This window comes from Amborella trichopoda, chromosome 6 (genome assembly GCF_054954075.1).
Source record: "Amborella trichopoda isolate Santa Cruz 75 chromosome 6, AtrichopodaSantaCruz75HAP2 v2.0, whole genome shotgun sequence".
In the NCBI taxonomy this organism is placed as follows: Eukaryota; Viridiplantae; Streptophyta; class Magnoliopsida; order Amborellales; family Amborellaceae; genus Amborella; species Amborella trichopoda.
The window spans coordinates 12422877-12434116 of NC_142341.1; the positions used below are offsets into that span (position 1 = coordinate 12422877).

General features: G+C 35.5%; 1 protein-coding gene across 1 annotated transcript; it reads right to left on the minus strand.

The window, feature by feature from the left end:
• Positions 1–803: 803 nt before the first annotated feature.
• Positions 804–2955, minus strand: LOC18438139 (cytochrome P450 94B1). The gene is made up of 2 exons (XM_006848328.3): positions 1661–2955; positions 804–1467 (listed from the first exon to the last, which is right to left on the minus strand). Exons 1-2 carry the CDS (start codon positions 2696–2698, stop codon positions 970–972), a joined length of 1536 nt encoding a protein of 511 aa, XP_006848391.2. The 5' UTR covers positions 2699–2955; the 3' UTR covers positions 804–969.
• Positions 2956–11240: the final 8285 nt, after the last annotated feature.

Below are 11240 nucleotides of genomic sequence, written 5' to 3' on the forward strand. Positions count from 1 at the left end.
AAAAAAAAAAGCAAGGGATAACCTTAAAAAGATATGATAGGATGTAGTAAAAAAAGATACGGCCTTATTGAGGGTATGATTCTTGATAGAGTAGAATGGTGGATCAAACGTGTAGCCAACGCCAAGTGGTTGAGAAAAACCCCTGATGATGATGATGATAATGCTTTTTAAAATAATGGAAAGTTCTATAGGATATCTGTGAGAACTGTGTTGCTCTATGGGGTGAAATATTGGACAGTTAAGAAACAAGATACCTATAAGATGAGTGTAGCTGAGATAGGACTGTTGAGATGGATGAGTGACAAAGAAAGAAAGAACGAATTTTGAAATGAATATATTCAAAAGAGCTTAAGTGTAACTCCAAAAAGCAATAAAATAAAAGAAAGTAGACTTAGGTGGATGGGGCATATGCAGCGCAGAGCCAATACGATGTATGATATATGTTAAGAGATGCGAGGTGGTTCAAGTAGAAGACTAAAAAAAGACACGAAGTAAGCCTAAAAAGACATGGTTAGAAGTAGTGAGACGAAGTATAGGACTTATGGCCACACTGAGAGTAAGGCCCTTGACAAAATAGAATGGCGAACTAGGATTCACATAGCCGATCCAAATAATTGGAAAAAGACTATGATAATCATGATGCATTTTTACCATAATTATTATGTATTCTGACCTCAATTATGCATTTTCCCTCGATTATATTTTTTCATATTCTTTATGCAGTTTTTTACTTTGGTATGTATTTTGAGCTCCTATTGAAGGTATACTAGGAGCAAAAAAGCCAACATAGTTGCCGACTAGAATAACTCAAATAAATATAATATAGTTAATCCATAATCACTTCCACAATAATCAAGGTTACAAGAGTAGAATTTTCCTCTAAAAAATATACTAATCCCTGTACATATCATGGATTATAAAATATAAATAAATGGTACAACTATGACCATAATCAAGACACTAGCCACTTTAGCTAGTCATAGATTTACAATTGTCATACAATAACACCCCTCCCATGCTTGTTTCCCTCTCCTCTACCCTCACAGCCAAGCCCCCACCCATGCAGGCAGTTAGCAATGGCACAAACAGTGGCACCCTGTCGGCCTCCTTGAGCACCACCCTGAACTCTTTCAATACGGAGGCGGCCACATACTTCATTTGCAGAAACGCCATCTCTTTCCCCAAGCACTGTCTTGGCCCCCCCTGAAACACCGGGAACTCGAATGCAGACACTATCCGCCCCTCGAGCCACCGCTCCGGCCGGAACTCGGCCCAGTCCTTGCCCCAAATGCCCTCCGTTCTCCCCATCCCGTACGGAAAGTAGGTGATTCGGCACCCCTTTGTGACCCCGGTGCCGTCCGGCAGCACGTCGTCTCGGGCTGCATGCTTCGAGTCCCACGCCACCGGCGGGTACAGTCGCATTGTCTCGCAGAGGCATGCGTGAAGATATTTGAGCCCCATAAGCCCCTGGATAACAAGAATGGTAACATTGTCAATGTAACAATCACAGAGTAACAGTTGTGACATTAACAAGATTTTGAACTCGTGTTTTGTTGTTACAACGATCACCTAGGTGCATTGCTGTTACAAACACAGTTACAGTGTTTCTTATAAGGGTTACCAGAACAGAAGTTGTTATAATGGGTTTCAGAAACCTTACCTGGTAATCCAGTGTGGTTGTTTCCTGCGCCTCGCGAATGACCTCGCGCTCCGCCTGCGTGTGCCGGGCGAGAAGCCAGAACAGCCATGTGAGTGCCGCCGAGGTGGTGTCCCGGCCAGCCATTATGAAGCTAACCACCATGTCCCTGGCAAGCTCCTCCCCAAGCCCCGCTCTCAACAACCTCGCCAGAAGGTGGTCTCCTCCCTTAGGCGCCTGCTCCCTAACAATCTCTGCAACAGCCTCACGCACCACTCCGACCGCTTCCTTGAGCTTGCGCTCGGAGCCCAAATTCAGGGCCCGCTTTATCTTCCAGATTGCTTGTAGAGTCGCTGCCCCCCTCCTGGCGCTAATCTCAGCTGCAATGTCGAAAGCCTTGGCCAGTCTCGACTCCTGCAATGGCACCTCCAAACATCCGGGGTACATCCCAAATGAAACCAGGCAGATTGAATCAAATGTGAACCTCTTGAACACGTCCTGCAGGTCCAGTACCGTGCTGCTCCGTGCCTCCTGCCTCAAAATCGGTAACAACCGACCTTCGATCTCATTGCGCAGGGTAGTAAGTACGAATCTGCGGAGGTGCGAAGTGGCGAACTCGGGGCTGGCAACCTTGCGCTGAGTGTGCCAAAGCTCGCCATCAGTGTTGAAGATGCCATGGCCAAGAAGGTCGCCGAGCACTTCGGTGAAGGGCTTACCCTTGGGGAAGTTGGAGAATTGAGTGCTCAACATGTATTCGACATTCGCAGGGTTGGCGGTGACCACCGTGCGAGGAGCTCCCAGTCTCTGGACCACGATCGTCCCTCCCGGAGAATCAGCAAGGAGCTCTGTGTACCAGTCGAGCAGACGGTACTGATTCTTCCAGTAAGCCACCATGCACCCGACGAGGGGGTAGCTTCGCGGTCCATAGCAGCGGTTCTGCAACGACCTCTTGCGAAGCCAATTGCTGAGAGAGAGGAGAAGAACAGGCAGCAATAGTGGAAACAACAGATAGAAGAAATCATGGGAGTAATACAAAAATGGTGACCTGGTTTTCATGGCCATTCTCTTTCTTCTTTGCACAGTTTCTCTCTCTTATTTGTTCTCCATAACAAAGTGACTCTCTCTCTTGGGGAGATGGGGTGTGAGGAGGACCTTCTTATATAGGGTGACCGACATGGGAAATGCTCACATGGTTCTTGAGTTGCAGAAGATACGTGAGGGATTCTCACTTGTGAGGTGTATTTTAGAGAGAGAGAGAAATTCTAGAGAGAGAAAGAGAGAGATGGCCTAACCCATTTTACAAACACTATTCATTTGGCGTCTGGAGAAAAGGAAACCAGAGAGATGGGGCCGGGAGTACAGAGAGAAAGTCAAGTTGGGGCCAGGAGTGGAGAGAGAAACAACAATGGTCGAAGTTAGCGAGAGAGAGAGATTGGACAGGACCATCGTCGTGTGTACTCCAGAGTCTAGAGCATACTTAGCAGGGATTATCAATAAATCGGTTCACCAAAGTTTTTATTTTAAAAAGTCCGATAAAAAATTCGGATAAAAAATATAGATGGGCAAGTAAAGAGACCGTGAATATATGGGATTAGGCTCAAAATATCATATATATTTAAAATATTAGAAATTTTAAAACTCTAAATATATATATCACTCAGTATAGAAAAAATTAATAGTAGTGAAGAGTAATGTTTTAATATATATATATATATATATATCACTCAGTATAAAAATGACCTCCCTATAAATATAAATTTCAAATATTCAATGTGATATATCTCTAATCAAAAGATGATTATCCATTCTAATCGTCAAGATAAGTATTGGGTAAATGAATTCAATTTTCATCTTTCTAAAAAGAAATTATCTACCCATACTTGCTAACTATGGTCACATGTAACCACCCAAAAAAATATGCATTATATCCATAGCAGAGAATCGGAGAAAGTTTCAGAGAGAATAGAAATAGAAATTTCATAAAACAAAAAAAAGATATTAAACTTTTTGAAAAAAAAAAAAAAAATCACAATATATTAATAGGAAAGATATTTTGAAACGATTTTTTTTAAATTTGAAAAATCACATTTTAAAACCTAAAAAGATCACGTATTTTTACTGATCTATTGAAAAAGTCACATATTAAATCATTTTTCAAAAAAACACATATCTTTTTTAAAAATTTGCGATTAAATCCGAGACTTACTAACTATGATCTAAAGAGAGAAAGAGAGGAGTAGAGAGAGAGAGATGGGCTCGGAAGGCTTCAGCAGAACGGATGACTGAAAGCGATGGAATTAGAACTCATTTCCATGAGTACATTACTCGCCGCAGAGTAATGTTTAATTGGAGATTCTTTTTTGGTTTGGTGAGAAAAATAAAGCAATTCGATTTTTCGTCATATTAAGAATAATACTTTGAAATTTTTAAAAAACTAATATTGAAACATATGTTTTTATATAAAAATATATTAAAATAAATAAATAGTATTAAAATAAAAATTTATAGATAAATAAAAAATTTGTTTTTAAGTTTTGATTGAAAAAGCCGAATCAGACCGAAGCATGACAAAGTTGATGCACTTAAGCTTTGCTTCGCTTTGGTATAGGCCAAATATCTGAATTTTTCAGTCGAAACGAAGCGAGAAATTGGTGAAGAAATCTGTTATTAAGAGAGAAATTGGTGAAGAAAATCAGGATAGGTATGTAGAAATGTCCAGGGTCCAGTGAAATTGAATTTCGATGGGAGTTTTATGGGTAATCCTGGGCCAGCTTAGGTGAGAGGGATCATTAGGGACTGTAAAGGAAAGGTATTGTTGAAATATTATGGACCTTTAGGGGAGACAACTGCGAATGAAGTCAAGGGATTAAATTGGTAAAGAGGTTTTAAAAACCAATGATAATCGAAAGGGATTCATTGAATATTGTTAAATGGATTAATAGGGAAGCTGCATATCCATGAAAACTTCATAGTATGATCTATGAAGTAAATGATTGTTGTAGAGATTTGGTATGTAATGTGGTACATGTATATGTGAAGTAAATGATTGTTGGAGAGATTTGGTATGTAATGTGGTACATGTATTTTGGTGAGAGCAATATGGAGGCGGATGGGTTAGCAAAATGAGGCATGGGGGTTAGCAGTCTTATAGTTGTAAGCCCTAAGATGTAATATAGGATAGAAGGTTTTTTTTTTTTTTTGTGGTTTACATGATGTATTTGGCTTTTGGACCAGTGTTCGTAAAATCGAACCGTAACGGTTAACTGGACATGGGACCAGAAGTTGTTTAACTGGCTTAGTCAGTAAACCTGCTGATTCAACAGTTTTAATTGGGCAACTCCCTTATGGTAAAAAAAGTGTTGAAAAGATAAAAATATAAATATAAAAAAAAATTACCAAAATATGAAAAACATATAAAGAATGATTAAAAAAACACTTTCAAATGAAGTTGAAAATTAATGAAAAAAATAGATTTTAACCAATCGATTTTTAATTAAAGTGGGTATTAATGACCAAAAATTTTTTAATCATTACCATAATGTAAATAATACTAAAAAATGCATTACAAACCAAATTTCTTATTTTTGGAAATTTATCTATATTTTTTTGAATTTTTTTTTTTAATACCGGTCAATCATCAAACCGCCCAAAACTTGAAACCAACCACTAGCCGGTTCCGATTTAATAGGGCGATTAGGGGTTAGATCGCCCGGTTTTTTTAACAATATTTGAGACTGAATTTTGATGTAACCTGTAGATTCTTATGATTGTAATAAAATGTTACTGCTTCTCAAAAAAAAAAAAAATCAAAATACAAGCATATTCTACTCAATAGGGTATTGTAGAATGAGGTTATATTCCAATGTAACCACAAAAAAAATTCAAAAACACGAGAAGGAAAGAAGCACGTGGAGAATAATGAGATATTTTAGCACATGGAGAACAATGAGAGATTTCTGCGGGGCGGGATGAGGAGTGATGCAAATTTGCCGACATGGTGGTCGTAAAGAGAGGGAGGACGGCTATCACCACGCGTGGCCCCGATCCACATGGTGAGCACCGCTCCTCGAATAGAGCCGGGCGCTCTCGAGGAATAGAGTCGGGCTACAGTCAGGGTTAGCTGTCACTTTCGTTGTAGCAAAGCCACACTATATCTTTTGGGATTCTAAACAATAAGGCTATTTATCTTTTATATAAAAAGATCACAATTATTTATAACCATCCCATGTATAATATGATAGTTTGGATGTGTTATAAAGTTTGAAAATTTTTATTTATCTTCAATCGATGAAATAAATACAACTATCCAATTTAACATCCAATAGTCAAGGGTAATTATAACCGCCTAACATTAATAGCAAATTGTCTTGACATATACAGCTAGTTTTTTTTTCTCTCCTTCTCTCCTCCACATCCTATTGGTCGGTGAAATCAATCCTCGTTGTGTCACTATTTATTGGTTTGCCGTTTTCTTCGTTCATAATTAAGTGCTACCATGAAGATACGAGCTCTCTCTCAATTTGCCTTTATTCAATTTCTTCACCTTTTGCCGTCTTCGTTTATGCACCACATCACATCACTTATTGACTAATCATGTTTACAATGAAAACTCTCTCTCTCCCATAAATGAGAATAGAATCTTGGAATCTCTTTATCCGTTGATCCTCCAACCAAACACCACACGAATCTCGTTCTCAAATCTTCACCCTCACAATGACATATTGTTCTCATATGCGTGCATCTGCATCTGGATTATTAGTGGGAAAGACAGTGCCTACCTGTTTTTTTTTAAAATAATTTTAGAGTTATTTTTTAACTTTCTCTCTCTCTACCCTTCAATCATTCTAAGAATGATATATTGTATTTATATATCCGCTCATTTTCTTAAGGAAAAATTATGTCCGTACCATAAGTAAAAGGAGTTAATATACAATTTTACGCAAAGGTCCACCTCTGCAAGCATTTTTTTTTTCTTTTGGAAATGTACAAAATTATTTATATTTGGTATAAGATGGTCAATCTTGACCATTCGATGTGAAATTGGGTGGCTGCATTAATTCTATAGAATGAGCTCAAACTTCAAAAAAAATTTATTGAACTTTATGATACACCCAAGCTATCAAATTTCACATCGGATGATTTAAGAAATTGTGACCGCATTATATCAAAGGTAATGATCTCATTGTATACCACATCGGATGATTTAAGAAATAGTGACCGCATTGTATCAAAGGTAAATGATCTCATTGTATATAATCCATTTTTTTTCCTTCAATTTTATCTCATGGCCAATGTTGACCACTTTTTCTTTTTTTTTTAAAAAACATTTTTTGGAGTGTAGCGATGGCCGTATGGGGGGGGTGGTTTCCAATATTGGATTGCCCTTAAATTGAGCAGTTCAATATCATAAAAATGAATTAAAGACCAATCTGATGTTGAAAACATCGGAGCGGTAAAAAGCCGTCCAATGTTGTGGCCATACATTCTTCAAAATAAAATAATGAATTGATAGACGGTCTGATATTTCGAACATCGGATTGTGAAAAACTTAATGATAAGTTGTCCAATATTTCTAATTCCATATCAAACAATGTCATGAAAAACATTGTGCTTCAAAGCAAACACTGGATTGACAGGCGGTCTGATATTTTGAACATTGGACTGTGAAAAACATAGTGATAAGTTGTCCAATATTTTTAATTTCAGATCAAACAAAACAGGACAATAATAATTGCTATAAGTAGTTCAATGCTTACTACATCAAACTGCACATCTTAAGCTCCCCCCGCGGACATTATACACTTCCAAAAAAAATTAAAAATAAAATAGAAAGCGGTCTAATGTTAAGAACATCATACTTAAGAGCAAAATAGAAAAACAAATGTGTTGGGTAGACCTCTATATAGAATTTGCAAAAAACAAAAATGGACCTATGCGTAAACCCCATTTTTACCTATAAGTTTTCATTTTCTTAAACACGAATTTTTCCTCCTCTTAAGCAGGATTTCTCTCTCTTGAATCTTTAGCCAGGGAAGTTGTGTACTTCCATTCAATCTTTAATCGCACATAATCTTCCTTTTACCTACCCACATGAACGAACTTAAAAGAAAATTAAAAAACTTTGCGACCCGATAGAATCGGGATCCTTCAAGAGGATCATGCTTTACATATTCTTTACACCGTTTGCCGCAAAAGCAAGCATGTTCTTTATCTCTATGCATATTTGGTGACCATAATTTACGAATAAGATATCTTTAAATATGTCAAGGACTATCACTAAAAGATCTAGTTTTGGGCAATACACACGTGGAACAGACCGACCAGCATTTATTTCTTATATATATATATATATATAGGCAATGATTTTATGGAATGGTTGTGTAGTAATATGAGGCAATAATCTTAAAAAACCATCTTATGATCATTTGTTGGATCCAAATTTTGAAATATACACTCTTTTCATTCTAATGAACAATAAAAAAAAAAAAAAAAATTTGAAAACACAACCTAGAAAGTATTTTTTTAGCCCAATTAACATAGGCATTCATTTTAGTGAGATGCTTAGATCTAGACCTTAGAAGGATTTTTCAGTTCCAATTTTTTTGGATGACTTAATTATCTTTAGATAAACAATGTTAAAAAAGAAAAAAATGATTTTGAGTTCATAAATGCTAAGATCATAAAATTCACCAAATGAATGGTCTAGATTCATTTTTGGAGGGTACTTATTTTGACCATATCTAGGGTTCAAATTGAACTATGTTTTTTGGGGGATTGATTATTGAGATGAAGATAGTGTGTATGGAAAATTGGGGTCATACAAATACCACAAACATGATTTTTTAGAAGTATCGTTGTATTATATTATGATACAACTATTACATTTGATCATTCCTATATATATATATATATATATATATATATATATATATATATATATATATATATATATATAAAAGAAATAATAGCATAGGCCCACTAGCCTACAGCTATATATGAGCCTAACAGTGATCTGACGGTTAAAACATCATTTCGTATTTTCATTTTAATTTTTTTCTACAAATCCAAATCATATGAAATTTTAGGTATCTATCATTCTCATCAAGACGCACCTAATAAAAATATTAAAAAATAATTTGCAACATTAAATTGACTAAAATATCACTGAAAAGTTTTGGAGGTATTTTGGTCAATTTATTTTTTATAAAATATGCTGATATTTTTATAGGATTCTTCTACTTTTAAATAATACGTCCAAAATTTCAAGTGATTTGGATTTATAGAAAAAATTTAAAATTCAAATACTAAATACAATCGTGACCATTGATCTGCTCAGATTGAATCTGAGCCATTGGGCTCATATTTAGCTGTAGGCTAGTGAACCTATGCCGTCATATCCCCATATATATATATATATGTAACTTAGTTTCTACTGTTAATGTTTCACTATTGGCTCTGATACCAAAACGACGCCAGGATCTACAGTGAAATGTCTATAGAAGGTATGTGAATAGTAAGCTATTATATTTTTCTTTTGTTTAAATTACTATCGTATTTTACAAGAAATAGTAAAATATAATAGCTTACTATTCACATACCTTCTATAAACATTTCACTGTAGATCCTGGCGTCGTTTTGGTATCAGAGTCAATAGTGAAACATTAACAGTAGAAACTAAGTTACAGTATTATTGAAGAAACCTAACTAAATTTACATCTAAGAAAGTTGGTCCGAGAGTTAAGGCAAGAGACGAAAGTAGACTAGGCAAAGTATCCGCCAAGGCCAGGAAGAGCCACTTAGGGGAACACGCTGGACCCTTGGTCGTCCAGATTGTCATTATCCACAACCTACAGATGGCAAATTTAATTAGGAATATTAAAGATAACACAGTAACTCAACCTCAAACCTTAAGAGTTAAAAATAAGGAAGAGATAGTAATAAATGATGTTGAAAAACATATACAAAATTGGAATATTCCCAAAGTACCTATCAAAGATATCTATAAAAAGGGAACATTTAAATTCAAATTTGGATATGCTATTAAAACAGTAGAAGAAAGTCTATCAGTAACACAAAATCAGGAAGACTTCCAACTGTTATCCAGAAAAATAATAGAAAAACATAAAGAAAATAATTATAAGTATTTACACATTGGATTAATACAAATAGCCATAAAACCTTTAACTCGTTTAGGATTAAACAATTCAGTGCTCATATGCCTAAGAGATACTGTAACAATCCTAAAATTTCAAAAAAAAAAAAAAAAAGGAGAAAAGATGCTTTTAAATAAGTGATGGTCTGTTTGAGTATGATGGTCCTTGGGGACCATCATTATTTTCAAAAACTTTTACTTGGTTTAAAACTTTTGCTGCTGCTTTTGTTTGCAGCCTTTGCAGTTGCTGCTTGCAGCTGGCAACGTCCTTTAGCGGACGTGGTTTTCGTATGTTAAATGCAGATGCTTAACGCGACACCTCAGGTATGAGGTAGAGCGTAATAAAATATTATAATAATACGTTATAAGAATTTAAATAGGGAAGGTGAGCACTCCCACTCTAGAAAATTTTAAGATCTCTCTCTCTCTCTCTGGTCGAAACACCGTGAACTTCTCTCTCGAACCGAATTTTTTTTATCGGAAGCTCCCTCTCAAATAATTGTGGGTAAGTGACATCGTCTTCCTGAAAAATAGTCTGTTTTTAATAAATAGTGATATTTCCATCCAGGATCTTTATTTTATAAGTCTTGTGTGTAAGTGACCCCATTGTCTCGAAAAATAATCCATTCTTTTTAAAAATGAAATGAAATAATTATTTCTGCTTATTATCATGGATTTTAGGCGCGATAAATTTTATGCGCACGTGACCTCATTATCTTGAAAAATAATCTTTTTAAGAAAAATTGTGATATTTTATCTATGTTAGAAATTTTGAAGGCTGTAAATTAGAAAAATAAATTTATTTATTTTCTTGTTTATTGTTAGAAATAAATATGATATTTCTGCTTTTAGTAAAATTGTGATATTTCTTTCTACTGTTCTGAATATTTAGACATTGTAAAATTCATGTGCAAATGACTGCCTTATTATTTAAAAAAATTGACATTTTTGCAATTGATTATAGTATTGTTGTGAAATGTTTATTTGTGGATTGATATCCCATAAATTGTGATAATTCCGTATTCTTGAATTTTTATAAGAGTTTTTCTATACATATTAAATTGGCAATTATGCTAGAATGCCTTTACAAACTGCTACCTTTCTAAATTTGAGCCCAAAATATTTGATTGGTTATTTTTGAAATGTTATAGAGAGTGACTGTTATTAATGGTTTAAGTGAAATTCATATTAATGATTTCAGTGATATGTTGAGTACATGATATTGCTGCTTTCGAATGTTTAAAGAGATTTAGAAATAATTTAAGTATGCAAGTGGACTTATCCGGTTCACCGGTGAGGTATAAGTGGACCTATCTGGGACGCCGGTAGGGATTAAGTGGACTCATCCGGTACACCGGTGAGGTATAAGTGGACCTGCAGGGATTAAGTGGACCTATCTGGGACGCCGATAGGGATTAAGTAGACCCATCAGGACGCTGATGGGGTATATAG

Coding starts and splice junctions, on each gene's coding strand:
- LOC18438139 (XM_006848328.3), bottom strand. CDS start 2,698: ATGGCCATGAAAACCAGGTCACCATTTTTGTATTACTCCCATGATTTC. Junction 1,468..1,660: donor CAACCACACTGGATTACCAG/GTAAGGTTTCTG, acceptor CTTGTTATCCAG/GGGCTTATGGGGCTCAAATA.